Consider the following 24,124-nt stretch of genomic DNA (forward strand, 5'->3'; position numbering starts at 1 on the left):
TGCTGACTGACAACTGACACAGGAACCGGTTATCGAACTGAGTATCGCAGCACGCATGGACCGTCGGAAAGCCTTGTTTTCGCATGTATTTGTCAAGCGAAGTTTCCAAGACCGAGGAACTGGTTAAAGCAGGGCGCCCAAGAGCGACCATGCTCTCGTCCCAAGGCTCGGACTCCGAGTCCTCACACATGCCATGGGCATCCCTTTTGGAACCCCGAGCGTCGAGTCGCCGATAGCATGTCAGCAGCGACGAACAACATTAAGGTTAATCCCTATCTTGCGCCGACGAGAGACTATCTGAACTGCCGAGCCTCGAAAAGGCTCTGGCAGAACACCCACAACTGGACCTAAAGGACCTTAAAATGGGCAAGAACATGACAGCTTCATTTACGCTTACTAGTTGATGACATTTCTTGATAATGCATTTGTCAAGAGCAATAGCAGAGGTATTAAGACAGCTTAAATGACTTTGACGGGTGTCACCAGAAACCGAATCTTTGAGCTTCCTGCTGCATGCGGACACATGAACCTCCCTTAGTTAGCCCAAAGGATATTCACAACGATAATGGCTCCAACAGCAGCAACCTCCTGATCATGGTTTGTCCCAACTAGGGCTCCCATGGCGGAAGAAGCCATACGCGATAGAGTTGCAAAACTGACGTTCACGTTATTCTAGTTTCAGCAATTCAAGCATATTTTAAACAAGGCTGTCCCTTGAGCCTGACAACGTTATCTATCAGACCCAACTTCAAACGCTTCGAACTCGACTGCGACCTGCCAAGAAGCTCGAATTAGATGATGAGCAGCTATTTGCTGATCTGCAGAGGCAACGATACTGATAACAAGAACTGACACAAGAGCCTGCGAGAACAGCTTGTATTTGGTAGCTGCCGGGGGAATCAGCTAGCTCCGTGATGTTCACGTCCCAATCGCTTGGGTCGATCTCCAACCTTCGTCTAAAGCCTCGCCCGAAGTTCGAGATCCCACTGGCCGGTTGGACCTGCCTGCGGCCGCCGCGGGCTGCGAACACCATCTTCCCCCATCGCTTGTAAAGTTGAGCTCCCACGCGAGCCTTTCGTTAGTTAAGCTCGTAACCTTGAAGCTTAGGCGCGACTGCGAGATCGATGACGAAGACTGCCAACTAAACTAAAGACTTAACCTTGACGGGAACCTAATCCAGCAGATGGGTGCCTATTCGTAAATACGAACCGAACCGAACCGCTGCTGCTGCTGTCGCTGAGCGTGCGTGCTGCGGCTGTGTGTCTCTGTGCGTTCATTGCGTGTTTCCTCCAGACGGAAACTCTCATCGAAACAAGGTGATGGTTCGCGCAACTTTAGGCCGACATAGGCTAAAGCCTGATAATTAGCCCAGAAAGTCTATGCTCAAATGTTCTGTACTACGGTCGAAAAAACGCAAGGTTAACCTCAAAAACCTTTGGCACCACCATCTTCGGATCACTCGCACCGAACAGCCCCCTCCTGCGCACCCGGTCGAGGAGCAGACCCATGTTGGGAAGCCTGTGCCGAACAACGGTCGTCTCAGAAAATTCCGCCTCCCAACTCCCGTCCCATCTGATGACGCAGAAAGGCAATACCACAACCACCTTAAATTGTTTTAGCTTTTTTTCCCTTCTTGTTTCTTAGAGGCACTCCCTCCCACCTTCCCGACGTTCCCTGTCCCCAACGTCCTTGCGACGCGAGGCGAGCACACACCAGCAAGATACAGAGATACACACGCGACACCGGCAACGCGAACTGTCTCGTCTAGACATGCCCTCTATTTTTGGCTCTCCCTTTAACCCCCAGAATTTGGCTTCGCGAATTCATGCCCTTTGGGCAACTTGCGCGGCACTTTAAAAATCACCCGCATCGACATGGGATGCCATCCCAGCGTCTGGTGTGTTCCCAGCCATCAAAAGAACCCAAACGGACCATCCATCTCCTTTGTACCACCTGCGGGTTCGCAGGGGGTGAGCGTAGATTGGGGGCCGCGCGGAAGTGAACCTTACCCAGCTGCAAGTGCAGCGTCTCCACGGCTTGCGCGGGCAGAACCATACAAGAGTGAAAACTCCGAGGCAGATTGAATTAGATGCGTTTGGCGCCGAGCATCTCGGCCCCAAAAGAAATGCGTGAACATGGGGGCCTAAGGGATCTTCCCCTGCGTCAAGTCTCTTCGCCTCCCCCCCGTATTTGTTCGATTAACCTATCGAACTAGCGACGTAGTGAGATTTGGGCCACTACTGCCAGCCGGGAATCTGACAAGACGCGCGTAAGCTCCAAAGTCGACGAGTCCGGCGCCGTTCTGGGGCCATGATCGAGCCACCTGAGTACCCACCCCCACCGGCCCGAGACGACTTGTCCGGCGCCGCGTCCGCGCCGACCAGCGAGGCTGCTGTGTCCACCTCTGCAACCGTTGGGTTGGAGGTGATATCCAAACACAGACATTGGTTCGCTGATGGGACATGTCACGCCTTGGCATGGCTATCGCTGACGAACACCAGGTGAAAGTGGATGGAGGCAGCGTCCCAGACCTCCTTAAGGGCTCCATTGAGTTCCCACTAAACCGGGTTTTCCGGCGTCCTAGTCCAGCTGGGCCACGGCTTCGCATCCTGCTCCAAACCCATCGGCCCCGAAGATGACGGACGAAGTGGACAGGAAAATCTCGAATATGGAAATGAGTATATTGCAACTTGTTTATTTCCCCTGCGTAGCGGCACATCGCGCCCTTCAGTCCCACGTGGTTTAAATCCGTTCAAGCCGGGGAGCGCCCAAGGAAGATAGGGGAGTTGAGGCTGTGCAAACTCGCCGCGTCTGCCGTCATCCCTCGCGTCCACCTCATTTCGGGGGAGCCTCCTGTATCTTCACATCCCCGAATCTTACCTACAGCGGGCATTCACGGCTCAAAGATGTTGTGCTAACGTCTGTCGTAAGGGGACAGAAAAAGTGGCATTCTTTCCGAGGCACCTTTCCGAGGCGGCGGAATGGACAATCGCTCGATGGTAGGTGGGAAATGGGACCACGCACGACCAGGACCCAGGGCCAACTCGAAACGAACTGCGATCCCATCACCTGGGTCGTGGCCCTCAAGCTTAACCCTCCTCGGCTCAACCTGCCCTCTGCACTCATTTGGCTCTCTGATCCATGCTGTCAAGATCTCACGCTTCTTTAGCGGAGCCTCCCACCAAAAAACGCACTCTCGAAGGCCGTTGCCTCCCTCGCCCGCGGCTGCACACGCCCAGCTCCGTCATAACTCACAACCCATGGGACCAGAAACACTTAGATTACCATGTCGACGGGCTCGAACCTGCAATTCCCCAAGGCTTGCGTGTCCCCCCGGTGCTGATGGCGTCCCGCCGGGGATGCGACGCCTGCGCCAGTGCGTCGTTGCTGGCTTCATTCAATTCCAACCACTCCCTCCTCGCGTCCCTCCGTTTGTATCCGTCTCCCGTCTACCGAGTGGAACGCCCAAATTCCAGTCACCATTTTTTGTGGGAATAATTGGGGAGGCCGTAACGGGAGGATTGGTCCTTCTCGCAGCTCCAACCGCTCGCGTTTTTCTCGCTTCTTGCATCTTGCAGCGCTCCAATTCTCCACTGTATTTCCTCATAGAGTAAGAAATGCGGCAGTGTGCCGTTCAAGGGTTTACGTCTCAATGATACATACAGTGGCCACTCTCGCTAGAAGGATTTGAGGGTTGGGAGAAGTACCAGCTTGAGCAACGAAGCGCCGTTATGTGGCGCTTCGATGGATATCTCGTCGTTGAACGGGGTTGGACGGTCGACGGAGTGTACTCTGTACGTATCGTGACAGCCGATCCAGACGTATGTCAAGAATGCAATGACAGGTGTGTCTCTACAACCTCAAAAAGACAGGTCCATATTTCGGGGCGAAGCTTTGAATAGACTCACCCGTCAAGGGCGATGAAACCGCAAATCAAGACTTGGCATCCCAACGTACGCTCTCAATCCTTCAATAGGAATCGATGGAAACGAGTCTGCAATTACGAGTCTTGGCCCAGCGCCTACCGAGTGTCTATCACAAACCGCAGCTGACCACTGGTCAAACAGATACCAAGTGTAAGGGGCTGGCCCCTAGGCTTGTTCAACGTAGAGGTGCCGTCGATTGACTATTCTAAGCTGAAGAAGGAGGAAAGGACTTTACAGGGATAGGCGCCTAGCAGCAGTGATGCAGACCGGGGCTAGGCGGTGTGCTACAGCAGAATAGTGGATCCGGCGGAGCCGGATCTCGGTAGCTGCTCCGGCAAAGCCGGAGATCTCGGCCGGGCTCTAGCCCGTTACATTACCTCCCCGCTCCCCTCCGGCGGCGCGTCCGTGGCGCTAGAGCTGGGTCTCCGTCGTGCTTCATCGCAGGGCCGTAACGTTGTTCGTAAGCCTCCATCGCTTCCGTCCCCTGGAGCGTCTCGATAGGCTCCCAGGTTCTCTCTGCGTATCCTTCCCACTTAACCAGCACTTCACGGCGTCTCCCACGCCCTCGACGCTTCCAGGCGGCGGCGTCGATACTCTCTACATTCCAGGTCTCCTCGCCTTCGTCATCTATAATTGGGGGCGGCTGCTCGTCGTCTAGCGTTTGCCCAGGTAAAGGGTCGTTACCTGCACGCTTCAGGGTATCCACGTGGAAGCGTGGGTATATAGCCGTTGGCACGTTAAGCTCTACCACGTATGGTGAGATAACCTTCGTAACGGTATACTTATGGTGCAACCAATCCAGTTTCTTGCATGGCCTAGGAGACCTGTAGTGGCCCATGTGAAGCCAGACTTTGTCGCCTGCTTCTAGTCTCTCCGTAGGCTGGCGCTTCCTGTTAGCCAGCTCCTCATAGCGTTGCTGCGTTGAGGCAAGGGTCGACCGTGCCATATCCATCACGTCCTGGAGCCTTGTTACCAACTTGCGTGCCAGGTCCTCGCGACGGCCCCCATGGTCTTCTGGGTCTGCCTCTTGAACCCGGACAGGCTCTGGGTGGTATCCGTGTTCTAAGAAGAAGCTGCTCATGCCTATAGCGCTGCTATCGCGGCTGCAGAGCGCTAGTTGAGCTGCTGGGAGGTTATTCGCCCAATCCTTCTGCGAGTAGGTAATGTAATTGCGTAGGTAGGCCTGGATCTCTTGGTTCATCCTTTCTGGGCCGCCATCAGTCTGTGGGTGATAGGCAGTACTGAGCCGCTGTTCTATTCCTAAAAGCTTGCAGAATTGCCGCCAGAAGCGGCTCGTCCAGTTGCTTCCTCTGTCGCTCACGATTGAAGTAGGGACGCCGTGGAAGCGGAAGTGGCAGCTCAGGAATCGTTCAGCGCAGGCTTCAGCTTCCATACTTTCCATAGCTTCAAGGGTTACGCCTTTTCCTAGCCGGTCGATAATTACCCAAAGGTATCGCTCACCCTTATCCGTAAGGGGAAGGTCGGTAATGAAATCCATAGCGAGGTCGCTTCGTATACGCTGCGGTATTGGTAGAGGTTTCAGAAGTCCTTTTCGATGCTCTCTCCAGATGTGGCTTCGCCCGCAGCCATCGCAATTGCGGCAGAAGCGTCGTACTAGCTGTGACTGGCCAGGCCAGTAGAAGCGCCTACTGACTAACGCGAGGGTATTATCTCTACCAGGGTGGCCACTAAGTACTGAGTCGTGGCTGCTTTGAACGATACGAGTACGTAGTGTGTTCGCCTCGCTATCTAGGTCTTCGCTACCTGGTACCCAGATCCGGTCTCTGAATAGTAGTCGGTTGCCATTATCGATCTCACACTCAGCAATCTGGACCTTTAGCTTGAGGCTAGGAGGGAAGCTTCTTTCTCGTTGTTTCACAGCATTATATGCCTGCTGGTAGACTTGGTCTTGCCCTTGGGTCTGGTCCCAGAGTTGCTGTAGTTCCTTATCGTCGGTGAACACAAGCACTGATGGGGCTGCCTCTACGCGTCGTGTACGCGTTGAGGTAAGGGCTACTTCGGGAAGAAGCTGGAGAATCCGGCCTTGTTCGCGCTCGTCCTCTAGAGACGTAGGTACGTCTTGTTCGCGTCTAGAGAGTGCGTCTGGCACTACTGCTTCACTTCCTGGCCGGTACTGTATCTCGAAGTTGTACTGAGACAGCTCCTCTGCCCATCGGCTTTGTCGTTCTGTGAGCCTCTGCTTTGTCATGAAGTACTTCAGGTTCTTATGATCAGATAGAACCTTGAACTTATTGACGCTCTGCAGTTCCGCTCTCCATGCTCGTAGGCAGCTAATAATAGCTAGCATCTCCTTATCGTGGATTGGGTAGTTGAACTGGGCGGCATTCAGCCGCTGCGAGTGGTATGCTACTGCGTGACGTCTCCCATGCTCATCTTCTTGTGACAGTACTCCTCCAAGGGCGAAGCCTGAGCAGTCAGCCTCAACGTAGGTTGTACGCTCAGGGTCTAGTTGATGTAGGATAGGCTTGGCTGCAAAGATCCTCTTAAGCTCCTGGAATGCTACTTCCTGCTCTTTACCCCAGTGGAATAGGACGCCCTTCTTTGTAAGAGATATAAGGGGTCCAGCAATCTCTGAGTATGCTGGGATGAAGATCCGATAGTAGTTTGCAAACCCTAGGAAGCTTCTAACTCCCTTAACCGTCTTTGGCGCAGCCCATTCCTTGATTGCCTTCAGCTTCTCAGGATCGCAGGAGATGCCTACTCCTGCGGTGATAATGAACCCTAGGTACTTGACTGTCTTCACAGAGAACGCACACTTATGAGGGTCTAGCCGGAGCCCTGCAAGAGCAAGCTTCCGTAGTACTAGCTTAACCTTTGCTTCGTGGTCTTGCCGTGAGCCGTTTGAGTAGATCAGTACGTCGTCCATATATGCCGTAGCGAAATCGTCTAGGTACTCTCGAAGCACTCCGTTGATATATCGTTGAAATGTAGCGGGGGCTCCTGTAAGCCCAAAGGGTACAACTAGCCATTCGAATAGCCCATATCTTGTCCTGAAGGCCGTCTTATGCTCCTCTCCTTCAGCAATTCGTATCTTATGGAACGCTGCAACCACATCCAGTTTCGTGAACCACTTAGCAGCACTAACAGTGCGTAGTGTCTCTTGGATTAAGGGGAGAGGGTATCGGTCGCGCTTAGTGAGTTCATTAAGGGCGCGGTAGTCAACACAAAAGCGTATCCCTCCCCCTGGTTTACGTACGAACAGTACTGGTGCTGATGCCTCTGAGCTGCTGGCGCGGATAAAGCCTTTATCCAGTAGGTCTCGTAGGGTCTTACGGAGGACGAGGAGTTCTTCTCGTGACATGCTATAGAGCGGCCCCCATGGTAGTACAGTCTCATTACCACTACTATCCTGTTTGATAGGGATCTTATGGTCGACCCCAGGACGATGTGGTGGAAGGTTGGCGGCTTCGTCAGGTTGGAACAGCTTGTGGAACTCAGCTAGTATAGCTGGCGGAAGGAGGGCCTTTAGATCTGCCTTCTCAGTCTTCTTCGTAAGGGCCTTCTGTATATCTGCTAGGCTGATGGCTCGGACTTCGTATCCTGCAGTTCGTTTGGTGTCTCGTTGTGCTCTCCTATAGAGTGCAGTGAAAGGAGCTCCTGGAAGGAGACGCGCGGCTCTGATCTCCCTTACTCGATCTGGTTCTTCTTCGCCTTTTAAGCGTAGGTCTACGCCACCCCTCCTATGCCGTATCCGTTGTGCAGCGGCATCGTATAGAATACGGTTCCTCTCCATCCAAGGCTTCCCTAGGAACAGGTCGTCACCAAGGCTACGTACGGTATATGCAAAGATCTTCTCATCATAACCACACAGCTCTAGGTTGAAGACAACTACACCTGTTGCTTTTGTAGCGCCTGTAGCGTCGCTAAAGCTGCCTAGCAGCCGCTCAGAGCGGTCTACTACCGGTAGGCGGAGCTTACGGGCGAGGTCGTGGTCGATAAGGGAGTATAGATCGCACCCAGTGTCTACTAGGGCGTCTGCTTGAGTGCCCTTGTGTATGCGGGTAGTGATCACTGCTGATTTGCTGCTCATGTGATGCTTGAACTGCTTCCATTCTGTAATGTCACTAGGCTTGGCCTCTAACGCCCGACTTCGCGTTAGAGTTACTCTTTTCCCGAGCTCTCTTCAGCTTCAGAGCTTCCTAGCTCCTCTATAGCATTACTATCGCTGCTCTCCTCTCGCCTCTTAGCTTTCTCAACCTTCTTGACCTTCTTAGGCCCTGAACGTCTTGGCTTAGGGCACCGTGTAGCAATATGGCCGATCTTATTGCAGTTATAGCATTTACGGTTATCTTTCTGGGGCCTTATGTTGTCTTCTGATGAGGAAGAGTCGCTGCGGTAGCGCTGTGACTTTGCGGCTCTTCTGGGCTCCTTAGTCCGGCTGACTCCAGCCATGAGGGTGTCCCCATCGGCATCTCGGTATCGTCGTCGTTCGTGACGTTCCTGGTAGGTCCTACTATCTAGCCCTGACCCTATTATCATAAGGACCCGGGCGTATTCTGGGTAGGTTTTCGGGGGATCGATTACACTAATTAGACGGTCCCGCAGAGTGGAGTTCAGGGCTCCTTTCAGATAGTTGATTCTGACTGCGTCTGCCCAGTGTCCTCCTCCACCTTCTGCTAACTCCTTCTCAAACTTTGGGAGGAATGTAGCAAAGCTTTCGTTTTCCTTCTGTCGGATAGTACGTAGCCTATCCAGTGCCCTGGCTTCTGCATTGGGATCTCCATAGCGAGTCTCAAGGTATTGCATAAACTGATCGGAGGATTCCGCTCCATCTGCTCCGCCTTGAGCGTAGTAGGGTGACGCCATGGTTTGAGCTGTGCCTTCCAGCCTTGCGTAGATGTATGCGAATATATCGGCATCACAGTCGAAAGCTTCCCTATCTCTTCGTATCTTTCCCTTCATCTCTAGGAACCAACGTTGGAAATCTTTACGTATGCCGCTAAACTTTGGTGGGTTTGGTATTTGATGTTTCCTCCGCCCTCTAGCTGCCATCGTTATACCGTCGCTCGTTGCCTGTATAGTTGTATCGGCTGTGGACGGGGTCGTTACGCTGCTCGCAAGCGGCGTAGGGGTTGCTCTATCCGTTGACATAAGCCCATTCAGAGCTGTCAAGAGCTGCGTCATCTGGGCCGTCTGCTGGGCCATCTGGTCCTGAAGAGGACGGACGCTTGCGTTGACCGCTTCGTTGATCCGGCGATCAATCTCAGCATTCATCGCGTCGTTTACGCTACCCTCTGGCGGATCCATCGTGCCGCTCTCGTGAGGTTCCATATAGCGTCTTCTCGTTGCGCTACCCTCTAGCGAATCGTCGTGTCGCTCTCGTGAGGTTCCGTATAGCGTCTTCTCGTTTGCACTACCCTCTAGCGAATCGTCATATCGCTCTCGTGAGGTTTCGTATAGCGTCTTTTGTTGTCGAGCTTAGAATATGTAAGGGGCTGGCCCCTAGGCTTGTTCAACGTAGAGGTGCCGTCGATTGACTATTCTAAGCTGAAGAAGGAGGAAAGGACTTTACAGGGATAGGCGCCTAGCAGCAGTGATGCAGACCGGGGCTAGGCGGTGTGCTACAGCAGAATAGTGGATCCGGCGGAGCCGGATCTCGGTAGCTGCTCCGGCAAAGCCGGAGATCTCGGCCGGGCTCTAGCCCGTTACACCAAGAAACGAACCCCCAAGAGAGACGCGTAGGCCGGGGGGTGCCCCCCCTGGAAATGTTTCCAAGAGGTGAGCGTCGGGTTGGCATGCTGCTGCCAGCTGCAGAGCCAAAGGGAAATCCGCCCTTGTCTTGGCGAAACCAATGAGGAGGCCATCGCAACAGTGAAGGGGGACATGAAATACGACAGGAATAGCAAAATTGAGTGAGGTTAAATCCACCGGGCAAGAATTCGCGACAGACCATCGGCCGCCAAGCCTCCTTTATTCTGTAAATCTCTCCTAATCCTTCCCTGCCGCCCGTCTAACCCGCGCCGTTCGGCCCGCCAAGACAACCCAAAATGCGTCCTCTGTTTGCAATCTGAAGCAAGTTTACCCTGCCGCCCCTTGCCGATCCCCGCCCAGACGGGGGCGAGGGTCCCAACTCAAAACGCAAACGAGGCAAGCTTTGACGAAAGGGTAAAAGCCCAGTGCTCCGCGTTGGCAGTCTGCAGTGGGTGGCTGGCAGCCTGTAGCCTGTCAGTGGGTGAAGAGAGACAGACAGAGGCACATCACACCGTTGCCAGTTGATTACCCAGGGGCAAGAATTGACGATGCTTGGTGGGCAAGGCCCCGGAGAGCTAAGACTTGAGCGAAGTCTCAGGAGGGCGAGTGCAGGCGAAAGATCCACGGCGGCTAGCGCACCTTGCACCTGGCACCCTGCCCATCCCACGGAATGCGACCACTGAACCGTGCTGTTGGCCGTTGGAGCTCGGCTTTACTTGCGCTTTTCTCCAAACAAGCCTGACGACAGGAGACTTGGCTCCGTCCCAAGTATTTGGCAAGTTGCAATCGGACTTTTCGAGATGCGGAATACTGGAGAACGCGGAGACGCTGGGCCTCTTTTTTTTCTCCTCTTGTTACTCTGCCAAAGATAGATGGCATGCGGGATTCGAAACGGTTGCTCCTGGAGGTTGGCGTTGAGTCGTACGCCCTCTCATCACCGATTCATGGGCGCCTGAGAGGGGGCATCGGAAGACGCCCGATTGAGTGTCTCCACGGGAGATATCGATCCAATCGAGAGCTTACAGAAAGGTGACAAGTTCACCGAAGGACGATGCTGGTCTCTCATTGGATTACTCCGTGCTGTTTAAGTGATACTTGGCAGGAGGTCTGTTGGAAGGGGTGTCTTCAGCGGGCGTCTGATCGCGGGCTTCTAAGCTGGTGAGCGGCAAAACGATCTAGCGTTGTTCGTATGTCGTTAAGCAAGTATCTTGGGCCTTCTACTGCTCGTGTTCATTGCTCTTAGCATGTTTGGATAGTGCTCTTGACAGTGACACAGGCCAGGGCTGTCAGGTCCGCTGAAGGGGCCTGATTTCGCGCTGACTCGAAGACATGAAGAACACACGATGTACAATGACATTAGGAAACCGACACCACTCTCATTGTCGATAATACGCAATTGTCTAGAAGTCAGCTAAGTGACAGACGGACATACGGACTTTTGGTGCGGTGTAGTTTCAATCAAACATGACATGTCCCCGGAACACGAAACCACCTGCTGGCGCGTCCATGACGGGGTGCCTTGCCGTATTTTGCCGTATTATGGCTGCATTGCCACCCAAGACGATGCCCTGGAGGTGCCAGAAGAGCCTGCCTCAGAACTACAGGCTAAACCTCTCGGGCAGACGCGCCAAGTCCATTTGTCCATCGGCAATTGAAGGCTTCACAGCAGCGCTGCACACAGCTGCTTAACGCCCAGAACACCACGACTACACCCGTTTGACACATTTCGTTCATCAAGTCAAAAACACTCTACTTCAAACAGTCCGATTTTCTCCTTGCTACATTTGATCAAAAAAAAACATCATCGTCAGTCGTTTAGTGACATACGTACATCACGGCACCAACACGCCGAACATCATCGGAACACCTCCACTCACCATCGGCAAAACCTCCCAACGCAGAAACGCAGCTCCTGCTGCCGCAAGGGCCAGCGCCCCAGGTCCGCGGCACGCTAACCGGACAATCCGCCGAAAGCTGCCTGCGTAGGCGGGTTTGCTTGGAACTGCATTGCAGGCCGCTTGGACCAACCGACGACGACGCAGGCGGACATGAAACTGCAGAACGCTGACGGCGTCTCCTAGACGTAGGTGACACTCTGTGGGCAAACCAAGGGAACGAAAAAGATCGGCAGAAAATGGCTATCGCATGCCGTGAAGTGGACTGACTGACTGATTTCGCCTTACGTGTGCATATATCGGCCGAAATATGCGATGCCTGGTCTCATCTCGCTCAAGGGTTCTTTTTTATCCTCTCACTCACGACGGAAACCTGGGACACGAACGAGCAGCCCCTGGTATCAGTCTCACGGCAGCGGGCTTAACTCCGCGGAACAGTAAGCGGGATCTTGAAGAACTGGTCACGTCAGTCGTTGCAAACTTAGCCCGCGGAAGAGCCAGCCAACATACATACTGCGTACGCCCGGAAGCAAAATAAACCTTCGCCAGGAGTTAATAATCCAACAATTATACATGAACCACCCTCAAGCCACGAGATATGCGTAAAAATAAGGTCCGCTGCGCCTCACCGAGACACATACGTACACAACCACCACCACCCTACCAACAACCCCCAAGGGTATGTGACATTTACCACGCACGCAGGCCGCAAAATATGGTGAGAGCCGCCCAGAGGGTGAAGGAAACCCACATTGCACAACGAACTGACACAATCAAAAATGTGGAACCAATGGCACGGCGCTGGCCTATACGAATCCTGGCCGTCCTGCATCCTGCCGCCTTTGCCTCACCTGGAACATGAGCACCATAAAAAAAAACTGTAGAGAGGCAGACAGACTGTGTGTGCATACGTCGCCCCATGCCGCCGCCAAGAACGGTATAGATAGCATTTCAGTGCTTTTGTAAGCATCACATATGCAAAATCAGCAGTGTCGGGCATACGTAACGTCCAAACACCCTCCAAGCCAACGGTTCCCACACAACCTTCTTTTTTGACTCTCTTGCGTGACAGGCGTAAGAGAACCGCAACCCTGGCCAAACCCGTGACAAGCTTCCAGCAGACGCCTATTAAGCAGGACATACGGACTTTATCTTTTTTCCCGCGCGCGTCGCTGGACGGGATGACGCTGTATGCTTTGCATGCCTATTTACTTAGTACTCTGTAACAAAACATGGGCCGGTTGAGGAAACCTTCTTTCTCCAGTGATGTCTCCCCACGCACCTAACACAAAAAAAAACCTGCTCATCCCTCCGTCGACGATCATTGATGCCAACCACCTTTAAAATCGCACAGAAGCAGACGCCGCGGTGATCCTGCTTGACTAGCGCCGCTCCGGATCTTCACCGACGACCAGGGGCACGCTCGGGGAAGGGGACGGACGGGCGGCTCAACCAAAAGAAAACCCAAAATAAAGCCGTATATCATCCATCGATCTTTCCAACGGGGGGAACGTAGCCTGCACATCATGGCAGCCAACGTCGCATGAGCCTGGAGACAGTCCCTCTCCAACGTTGCTCTCGATAAATAAAACGAAAAGCCAAGCACCGTTAACAGTCCACTATTTCCAATATAATAGAAGAAAAAGAAAATCCAAGCAAAGAGAGAACCCCACAAACTCCCCAAACAAGTCAACATATTCGCAGCCCATGTCCTTGCCTGCCCCGAACGGCAACAGAAAACCGTCCGTTCAAACTTGCCCTCGTCCTCCCCCCTTCATCGCATCGCCCCCACAAAACACGACACTTGAACGTTCCTGAAGGGGACGACCATCAAGTCAATTTCTTACTCAGCGCCGCCCATTTATTTTCCCACAAAGCCAAGACCGCGATGCCCCACGAACAGCCCCCGTCCACCGTCCCGCCAATGTGGGAAAATAGGCGACCTGTACTTCGTTGTGGACAGTAAGGTACAGACCACGAAATGATATCCCAAGAGGTTCGACGCCAGTATAGAAGCTTAACCCGCCCCAAAAAGGTCACGACTATCCGAACTGTAAAGTAAAGAGTTTTGAAGTGAAGCCTCACAGAAAATAAAGATAGGCACCCCCAGGTGACAGACAGACCAATACCGCCGAATGGGAACACCTCCGTCTCTCCACAGTCCCAAAAGACCAACCACAACCGTTACACGACCCTCCCCCGTCCTCCAATGCCATCCATCCACACACACACACACACTCGAACGAGGCCGTTTCATCTACGCGTCTATCGGCAGTCAGATTCGGGTACGCACTCCCAAACTCCTGCACTCCGTTTTTTCCTTCTTCTTATTTGTGCGGCGTTATGAAAAAAAAAAAAAAAAAAAAGCCTTACCTAAGCCATCCCATACCTGGGAACGGCAAACTCCACACGGCGGCCGCGCGCAAATTGTATCCCTCGGCCACCGAAGGCAGAGCCCCAATGCAGGAGAACCCCTGTGGTGGACAAAGACGGCGAAAAGGGGGTCCCCAACGCAACCGCAACGACAGATGACGGGACAGACACAAGGTAGGCAAGTATTCGTACCTCGACTTTTTTGTTTTTCGTCTCATGGTACACCCTGCCACGCGGTTGATGCTTAACACGACATTGAGCCTAAAAGGTCCAAGTGAGTGATCGACGGGGGAGGGGGGGAAATACTCCGCTGTCAGTTCGCCTCCGTTTCGGGGCCTTAGCTTTTACGAGGGCAAAGACAGATAGGTTCGCTATTGTGGTTTTCTTTTCGCGTGGCACCACCCGTTCGAAACCGCTTTGCGACGTGTGGCGGCTGTCATGATCTGGATTGGATCTCAGAGCCGTTGGCGTGGGAACTGTAAACTTGTCACGAGAGAAAGTGGTTCACGCCTGTGGAGCAGAGACTCGAAAGGTAGTTTGAAGTGATGCCAGTCTATTCCGCTGCGGTCGTAACCGGCGATTGGGGGCAAATTCTGTTAAACTATGTACTGGTTCAAGTAATGACTGTAGACGACGCAAAAACTACCGGTGATGGGAACCGTTTCTTCCCCCCGTTTTTCTGTCCGTGATGCAAAACCCAAGTGTCCTCCCCCGTGAGGTTTGTGAAATACGCAAGACCGATATCATGATCTGTGATCCGTGGTTCCCTGATGGACTGCCCAAAGTGGCTGGTCTGATGACTCCCGTACGCCGTGGCGATGCTAAAAAAAAAATGAAAAGGTGAAAAAAGAATCGAGGCTAGTGTGACAATGCAATAGTGGTGTCCATCACGCGTTGTTCCCCTTCTTCTAAATACAGAACTTGCGGTCCAGCATCTGGAGTGCCTTGGCGTCGTGGCTCATGCCCGCAGGACGGTCCATTGGCGGCGGCAAGCCGGCAATGGCACCCGCTGTTCTCGGGGAGCTGTTGGCGCTGCTGATGGCGTTGGCGCTGCTGGCCTCTGAGCTGGAGGGAGTAGGGTGCAGCAGGAGCGCCGACAGGCTGGCCTTGTTCGCCGGGGCAGGAGTAACACCGTTGGCGTCCGAGTGCGTACTCCTGGGAGGAGAGACGGACAGGGTGCGGTTTGGAGGTGTGTGGGTGATGGGGTGGCTGGTGGAGGGAGGGCCAGAAACGGCGTTAACTCCCGGCAGGGGCCCTTGAGAACCGCGGTTGCCAAGTCTGGGATCGATCATGACGGCCTGGGCTGCTTGGGCCTGCAGGTGAGAAATGCGAGGAGATTCTGAAGTGCTGCGCATCTGGATCTGGGCGAGACGCGGAGACTGGTGTTGAGGAGCGTAGGGCGGAAGGGTCTGCTTCTGGGCCGTTGGCGGTGGGAGAGGAGCTCTCTCGTAAGGAGAGAGGTGGTGAGGAGGCGGCGGCGCGTGGGAGTAGTGAGGAGCCGGTACAGGCGCGTGCGAAACCTGCGGAGGAGGCAGGTGATGTTGAGGAGGTTGTTGAGGAGGGTAGGGAGAGGTGGTGTAGTGGCTGTAAGGAGGAGTTGCCACGGGCGACGGAGGCCAGTAGCCGGTCTGCTGCTGGGCGTACTGAGGAGGGTAAGGCTGGGCGGGCATCTGCTGTTGAGGGTGCTGCTGAGCCATGTAGGGCGCCTGGGTCATCATCGGTCCTCTCGTGAGGGCGGGCGTCGGGTTGCTCTCGTGGAGGCTGGACTCGGGGTACATGCCCTTCATGGGCGTGATGTGCCTCAGCTGGGGGTCGGTGCTGGGCTGCTGGAGCTCTGGTGTTCCGGGGTGCGGCCTTGAATAGTAGGAGATGAGGTGAAGGTGCTGGCCGGTCGAAGTGGTGATGCTGAAGGACTGCTTCATCAGACCGTCCGCCTTGTATCTGTAGCCCTCAGGCTCGCCGTCCTCCTGGTCTTCGTCGCTACCGCGACCAGAGTCGGGAGTCTTGCCGGCACCACGTCTGCCGCCGCCAAAGCCGCTACCGCGCTTGCCCTCCATCTCGCGGTACGTCAGGAAGCTGCCCGAAACTCTGCTGGCACTCCACGACTTTCCATCGGTCCATCTCCTCATGCCGGCTTCCCTCTCGTCCCAAACGAAGACTGAGCCCGATCGGATGGATTGGCGTTCCTTTTCTGATAGCCTGCGCTGGACGCGAGGGAGAAGGCCGAGTCTGCAAGCCTCGAAGAGCTTGATAGCGTCTGCGGGTGTCCGCACAAAGCCGTGATATGTTTCCATTGTGGTGAAGTGTGATGAAGATGAAGTGAGGAAAGAAAAGTAGGTCTACCAAAAATCTTCGATGGAGGAAGGTGATGGCTGGACAGAACCTTTTTAAGATGAAAGTAACCCTCCGGTGGTCCTCCACGGCGGCCCCACTGGGTTCGTTTGGGGCAGGGGTGGTCCGAGTTGGTATCGGCACAAGTTGCCCTCGACTTCGTAAGATCCCTGGCAAGGTGCGCCTTATGGGAAAGTCGGGTAATCCGCGGCCACAAGACAGAGTTAAACCGAATCGCTATGGTTAAAACCCTTGTGACCAGGCTGATGGTATCGGCGGTCACGCCAAGAAATCAACACAAAGTGCAAGAACAGGTGAGACGTCTCGTCAGGTTGGTTGACGGTCCAAGCTTGCTGTCTGGCGGTCGTTTAGACGGCGTTGGTCGTAGGTGTTCCTGGCAAACGCTTGCTTCGTGAAGAAACGGTGTTGCGTAGGCTAGATGACGCAAAGCGAGAGTGGGTTAGCTCCTCAGGTTCGGTTCGGCGTGTGAGGGCGAAGGCGAGGATCTCTCTCAGAGACAGGATGAAGGTGTTTCGCAGGCGGTGATGAGAGGTGATGACAGAAGCTTATTCACAACACGATAAAGTGAAGAGTTGCGGCGCATTGAGTCGCACGTCAAGCTTCGAAAGGGTGGATCTTGTAGAAGAGAACGGGATGTTGGAGTTGGTGAAGAGCGCTTGCAGCAGGCTTGCGAGACGTGCCGGGTATGAGTCGAGGCTGTCTGACTGGGCTGGAGCAGCACCTGTACCATATATATCCTGATACAACACGCGCAAGCCCACACTAGCAGTCGCACCCCCCAGGCAGGCCAAGCTTTTACCGACAGGGGAGTCTGGGTAAGGGAGGGTACTAGAGTGGACAGGGTTGGCAGGGGGAGGGGTGCGGGAGGGCGTGTGAAAGCGAAGGGAAAGGAGGGGGGGGGGGTGTGGATGGCGGGGAATAAAGTGACTTTGGACTTGACTTGGGACCTCCACTCTCCAAGAGAAGAGGAGGTGACCCGAGTGACCCAAAATTCCTTCTGGAATCACCCTGCGCGCACAGCACTTGCGCCGTCACAGCCGATCCACTGAAGAAGATGACGGGGACGAGGGGGTATTGGCTCTCGACTAAAATTGCCTCTTGGACCATCCCTGAGCGGGTTGTGTAGAGAGGCCGAGATGACCGATGGCCGAGTGACACTGGGCCGACCATGGGAAAAAAGGCGATGTGCATAAAGATGAGAAGCCAGACGACTGAATAGACTTGGGACGACGATCAAGTCGTCGGAGATATGGGAGATGTGCGGTGCTAAATGTGCATACTGGGTGATGATGCTCAGCCGAGCCGATAAGCACTGGGAAATACATCGGCTCAGACGTATGATCTGCCTTTGACAGGTCTCTCTCCGTGCTGCGTTTTTGGACGACGACGCCTGCTGCTGAGCCTGGAGTGAACTCACTCCCTCCTCTGTCTGTCCGTCTCTGCCCTTTGCTGCTGATGCCTTGCAACACCACTGGTGCATTGGGACCAATCGCTGACAGGCCCCTGCAAGGCTGCTGTGGCCCCCAAAGTCGCTCAAGACGGCTGGCAAGAGGGTGACACTGGACCAGTCGAGGGAGACAAGAGGTGACGCAGGTGCGGAAGCCCAGCTCAAACAAGGAGACAATGCGCCTGATCGACGACGAAGCTTGATTACGACAAACCGAGGGAAGAGGGGCCGAGATGGGGTCAAACGGGGGCAGAACAAAAGAGGACAAAATGGATTGGTAATGATGATTGAAACGTGAAGCGCAGACGTACCTTTCACAGTGAGCAGAATGAAGTGCCGTTTGATGCCTGCCGGTGAGACTGGTGTATGGATTGGATGGGGACCGCAGTGCGGAAAGGTGACCACGATGATGGCGGCGGCGTCGGCGGCGATGTGGGTGCGGGTGGATGCGTGCGTCAATGTCGTGTGTCGGATCGTCGTCCAAAGTCTGGAAAGCTCGATTTTGATGGGCGTCAGGCCGCGGAATGATTATGGGGAATCTTGACACTTGTTATAAGAGCAAGACACGCGGGAGATGAACGACAAGGCCCGGTTTGCGTGTGTATGGTTGAGATGAGATTGGCTGCGGCGAGCCAGGAGCTGCCGATTGCGTGGGCTTCTTTATGCTTGATCCAGTGCCGAAAGAGCGAGTCTGTCGGCGGGTGGTTCTTTGGCGCCTCTGGGGGAGGGTGACGGGGCCACAGAGTTAACGGTCTTCAGGGATACCGCCGCAAGTCAAGGCCCGGCGGATCGGGGACATAGGACAGAAAAGGTTGGGTGCGCAATGCCGCTTTTGGGTTCCCTGCTGGGCGTGTCTGGGATGTGACCTCGGGGCGGGTTGGGTTTACGCGGACAGGCCGTTGGTTGCTGCGGTTGTGTCTGCGGTAGAGTTGGTTGGTTGGCTGGTGGTGGTGGTAATGGTGGTCACAACGGTATCTGCCATGTATTTGCAGATGTATCCCGTAGTGGTGACAAGCTTTAGGACGGGTGGCCGGTGGGTTTGCTGGTTGGACGGGAGTGAACAAGAGGCCGAACGGACGGGAATATTACTGCGTAGAGTAGAGTTAGGGATTTCCGGAGCTCCACAGTAGTCAAGTTTAAAGGACACTTGTGCAAGTGAAGTGACTGGTCAGCATGTGTAGCGTTAGCTAGCGTAGGGGAGTGTGGACGGGAGGGATGACGACGCAAGACGGGCGCAGTTTGGGATGATTGGCAACGGGGGAGCAGCATCGGTATGTTAACAGTAATATGTGGGAACATGGGAATATGCAGTGGGCAATGATTGACGGCGGAAAAAATTAAGGTGAGGAAGGGGACGAGGGACTTGGGTAAGCTATCCGTACCAGACTCAGGGCTGCCAGAGTCTGGACGTCCACGGGGCTCCAGAGTGAGAGCAAAGTACAGGGCTCCTTGGGATGCTTGAGATCCCAGGGCTGCGTCGGCATCGGGATGTGGGAGGTGGGTGGGTATTGTGAACATGAATCTGAGTGTGCAGTGTGGTTGATGTCGTCGCCCGTCACCCCAAGTCAAACGCAAGCCCCAACTTTCCCGCGGCCTGAATGAGCTTGTTCTTGATCATCGGCGTAAGGCGTAGCCACCGTTCAGGGGAGAGCCAGGCTGGGCCACGGATGGGCAGAGGGCTGCGTACGTCTTCGGGATGCGGGAGGTGTTCGGCGGCGGGAACTGTAGATGGAGACGGAGGGCAGAATGGGGCCAAGGGCGACGGAACAGACGAAGTATGCAGTGTCTTGTGTAGAGAGAAAGAGAGGTGTAGCGTTCGGTGGCTGTTTACCTACCTCGGATAGTGCGCAGGATACGCGGTGTTCCCAGGAGTCAGAACGGACCAAGTCCCGACCAGTCGGACTGATCTGTTCTTTTTTTGGGGTATGGCGCTGGGGGAGAATGGAGACGGTTCAAAGACTGGCGTGCGGTGGTGAGGCTGATGATGACGACGAGGGCTCCGGCGTACGTATGTCGACGGCGGTTGTTAATTAAGTGCGTGCAACAAGTAGGCCTCCCTTATTCTTTGCATGCCTCGGCCGGTTGGGTGGCTCAGGAGAGAACTGGTGGTAGCAGTAAAGACTTTGTGTGTTTGATGGCCGCCACAGCCAGTAAATCAAGCCGGCCGTCTCTCTCCGTGCCGTACTTGACTCTTGTCGTATTAGGGTGCGGATACACGGCAGGACCAGCGGCACAGATTGATGAAATTGAGACTGAAGCGATGTCCGGGCAGAATTGGGGCTCCCACGGGAATAAGCTAAAATCGATAGGCTCAGGCGGTAGGATTGGTTCCCAGGGTCTGGCGTTTCTGGCGTGCCGAGTGATCCAGATGGCGTGGGTTTGCGTGTTTGCACCTTGCAGTAAATGGTGCTGTGCCTCAGGGCGGGCGCGAGAAAATGTGCTCACTGGACTGGCAACCCAACCTTGAAGCCAGGGCGTGAGTCGTTGGAAGTGGTGAGGAGTGACAATCTTGGCTCGGATTTCCTCCACAGTGGTCTGGCCACCTGCACCACCGTGGTGTCTCTGCCACAATGGAAGAAGCTGACGACTCGCTTCCCTTCGTTTTTTTTTCTGCCCCTGGGTGGCCCTCGCGCTCTCGGTCTTTGACGAACAACGGCTCCGCTTAAGCTTGTATCTTGTATATGCGGTGGGCAGACGAAAGTCCCTCTGCCGATTCGGCTGCGATCGTGGGTTATGGTATCAGTGGAAGGAGTGAGTGGTTGGGGTGAGAGTGGCGCCAAGAATCCCTGATGCCCCAATAAGTGATTATCTTGTATCTCCACGACGATGGTGAGGGCGAGAAAACCGGGGAGTGGCGGACGGTGATTGCTGAGGATAAAGCTGTAGGAGGGGAGGCCGTGAGTGATTAATAAAAGCTCAGCTCAGACAAACAGGCCCTCCGTCGGTCGGCAGAAATGGCAAAAGTCCACGAGGTGGTAATAACCGTCCGACCCGAGAGTGTCAGAGGCAGAGTGTAGATGATGCCGAGTAAGAAAGCAGCAGCAGTAGCAGCCAAGGCTTGACTTGATGCCGAGACAGACGCTGCAGGCAGGACTGACGAATCGACGGACTTGAGACGATGGGACGCAGATGACGGAAGACGAGGTGAGTGGCTGCGGGAGGTTGACGAAGACGAAGGTGGTGGTGTTGATGTGGGAGGTGGTGGGGGAAACCACGGGCTGCCATTCGGACGAGATGGAAGGCACCTACCTACCTATCTTCCGTTCACTTGAAGCTTGGGTGGAAGGCGCGGCAAGTTCATGTCACCTGCGACTTCCTCGAACCTTTTCACTTTTACAGTCTCACCTTCCTCGTCTTGATTGATGGACTGGTGATATCTACGGGCGGGCAGGGCAAGGACTTCTAGCTTAAAAGGAAGGAGCATGTACTCGCACCTGCCTGTAGGCACCACAAGCAGCGCTAGAAGTGGAGGATTTCAGTGGTGCCTGCCATTGCCAGCAGGTGCAGCCTACCTAAGGTAGGTAGGTGCCTGCCTGTGGAAAGTACGGTACAGGCAGCAGCAGCAGCAGCAGGCGGGTACCTCCCTCGTTGGTAAGGTGGTGCTGAGTAAGGGACCTGACTGAAAGGAAGGGAAGGAACGGTCGGCCGGTCGGGGGTACGTACACCTGCCGTATCGTTTGGTTCCTTCCCTCCCTTCTCGAAAAAAAATCAAGCTTATTTCGACAGTCGCTGCACCAAGCTTTTTTAGAGTGGAGGTCCATGTCTCCGTGTCCGAGGCCGGTACGTACCCTTTCAATTGCTGACTGTCCCATGCCTCTCGTTCGTCGGCCGAGTCAGGGGTGTGTGCTTAGGCGGACGGGCTTTTTTGGTCGAGTGCCTTTTTTACGTACAGTTGGGAATAAGGTGCCAAAAAAGGAAAAAAAGCTGCAATTCTGAAGTCGGAGAGACCCTCGACGCCTCGACTCGACAGATGGATATCCTCCCAGTCTCCTCTGCCTGCCTCATCTGCTCCACATGCGACCGACTGCAATGCGACTGCGACTGCGACGGCGACTGCATACCAAGGCAAAAGGAACGATTACGATGCGCCGCCGAGGCTCTGTCTCTGTCTTGGCTCACCTCTAGGCTCTCAGCACCGCACCTCGCTCCGCTCAGCTCAGCTCAGTCTCTCCAATGTCTTCGCGCTCGCTCGCTTTCGCCCAGTCACTGTGCCACCTTTGCCTTTTTCTTAGCCTCACCCCCAACTCCCTCCAACGCAACTCGACATTTGACAAAAAATCATCCTAGCCATGAGAAGCCAAGCCAAGCCGAGCCCAGCCAAGCCAAGCCAGGCCGAGCAAGCCACCGGCGCTGGGCCCCACTGGAGAAGGTATTCTGCTGACCAAATAACCGTCAAACAAGGTGCGAATGGTCTCCAGAAAAACGCCAAAACTGTTCCGTGCTTCCCGCGGCCACACGAAAAAACAACGTCACCACCACTGTATTCGAGATGCCGGGTTCCACTTTCATTTTCACCTTCACCACTCCGTATCTGGGCTCCAGCATTCCCATCTCATTCCCATCTTCGGTGAGTCTATCTGCCTGCAAGGCCGCTATTTCCCCGACTTGAGATGCATACAATGCACGCAAACCCCTCTCTCTCCTGAAGCACTCCAACGGGTACGGGTACCTTTACTGCATACGTGGAACGGATACTGTAACCCAGAACCGCTAAACAGAAAAGAAGAAAAACGGACACCAACTCCGATCGCCGATAGAGTGTGCCTCCCATCAACCCGAAATCTGGAGAACAAACCACCGTCCGTCGTCGCGCGAAACGTCCGCCCTCAGAGACCCGACTCGTGCAACAGTTCGTCGCTACCGAAACAAGGAACCGCTCCAGAAAAAGAACAAGCTTCTTTTTTCCATGCGTCTGCACACTCAAATAAAAGAGCCCAGTCTCAACCCCCAACCGCCGGTGTCTTTTTTTGTCACCTCGACTATCCGCACGCAGTGCAGTGCAGTACGGCGAGTAGCACGAATACGTATCCCGTATCCAGTATCCCGTATCCGTCCAACCCCGTTAACTTCGGATACGGACGGGGTGGCTTGTTGATGATGGCCCCCCAAGAAACGGACCCAGACTCCGATCTACCTTGCCTAGGCATGCAGCAGCCTCCGTGCAAATACGGAACTTTGGTGGTTGCTGACTACAATCACCCAATCTCTACCTAATCACCAGCAAATCATCCATAACCATCCCTCCTCCACATCCCGGAAAAGGCACGCATCATCTCAAAATTCCCACCGAGAACGAAAAAGCCAAGGTTCTGCCGAGCATCAACTCAACCTTGTTCTCCATGCACCTAATGACAAAAAAGTAAAAAAGAACGGCACACACGCAGCGCAGATAGCGTACCGTCCACCCATCCAATCCCACCTAGCCCACCGCACCTCAGTACCATGCAACACGGCAAAGTCCGCCCGCCTACCACTTGCTTGTCTTGTCGTCTGCCAATGCTATTCTACAAACGGCAACCGCTAGCATGTCATCTTTTCTACGGATCACCTTCAGAAAAGGCAACCTCGCGCTCTGGACTGGCCCTCAGCCCATGTCCAAATAGCGTCGACACGCCCCCCTTCCTTGCCTCCCCCTTCAGGCTCCCCCCGTTCCCGACAGGACACTATCCAAAACCCTAAATCTTCTATTGGCGCATCGTCAATCGGAGGGGAGCCACCCAAAGGGAGGCGGCCTTGGCGAAATGACACATACCAAGGCTAATGTGGACGTCCCAAGACCCCGAAGACCTTTTCTGCTCTCCAGTGAAAGGGAAACAGGGCGACCGGTTCAAGACATTTTCTGCACAAAAACCATCAAAGTCCCCCCCCAAACTTTGACTCAGAAAATGTCCATGGGCATGCTTGGCTCCGACACCAGGCGTGGACAGGAGAGACATCTCAGCCACTCAGCCAAAGAACCCACCAGAGAGACTCAGACCAGTGAACAACCACCGCACACAATGATGGGTCAAGACCTTGAGACCAAGACCGCACCAACCGCAGCGAGGCTCCAGGCATGACTGCTCATCATATCGGCTCACCCTTTGTCTCCATCCAGTATCTGCATGTGCCTCTGAGGCGCAGAAGAAGCATAAACCGAGAACGACACCCACCCACATCCCATCCCATCCCATCCCATCCCCAATGGCGGCGCCCATCCCCCCATCCCATCCTTCGCAAATCCTGCGACCCAGACCAAGCCTGCATCGCCCGACGACCCATAGACCAAAAAATAAATCTGACGACAAAACTTGACAACCTACATACACACAACAAGAAGCCCAGAATCCCATCGAAATAAGCACCAAGTGTACCTACCTCCATCCGAGCCCGCAATCTCACCCACCCCCCGTCAGCAAATCATGTCATGACCAATTTTC

The 24,124-nt window shown here is 54.5% G+C and overlaps 2 protein-coding genes across 2 annotated transcripts; both read right to left on the reverse strand.

Moving 5' to 3' along the window:
* Window positions 1-4,299: 4,299 nt before the first annotated feature.
* On the reverse strand, window positions 4,300-7,977 carry CGGC5_v014164 (Transposon Tf2-6 polyprotein; the record flags this gene model as incomplete). Its single annotated transcript, XM_066153050.1, has 1 exon — window positions 4,300-7,977. One exon carries the CDS (start codon window positions 7,975-7,977, stop codon window positions 4,300-4,302), a length of 3,678 nt encoding a protein of 1,225 aa, XP_066007695.1.
* Window positions 7,978-14,814: 6,837 nt separating this feature from the next.
* Window positions 14,815-16,200, reverse strand: pac2 (cAMP-independent regulatory protein pac2; the record flags this gene model as incomplete). Its single annotated transcript, XM_032023488.1, has 1 exon — window positions 14,815-16,200. The coding sequence occupies one exon, from the start codon at window positions 16,198-16,200 to the stop codon at window positions 14,815-14,817; it is 1,386 nt and encodes a 461-aa protein (XP_031879723.1).
* Between the last annotated feature and the right edge of the window lie 7,924 nt (window positions 16,201-24,124).

The sequence above is a fragment of the Colletotrichum fructicola genome (assembly GCF_000319635.2).
Source record: "Colletotrichum fructicola Nara gc5 chromosome Unknown KSG_Nara_v1_contig08, whole genome shotgun sequence".
NCBI classification, from domain to species: Eukaryota; Fungi; Ascomycota; class Sordariomycetes; order Glomerellales; family Glomerellaceae; genus Colletotrichum; species Colletotrichum fructicola.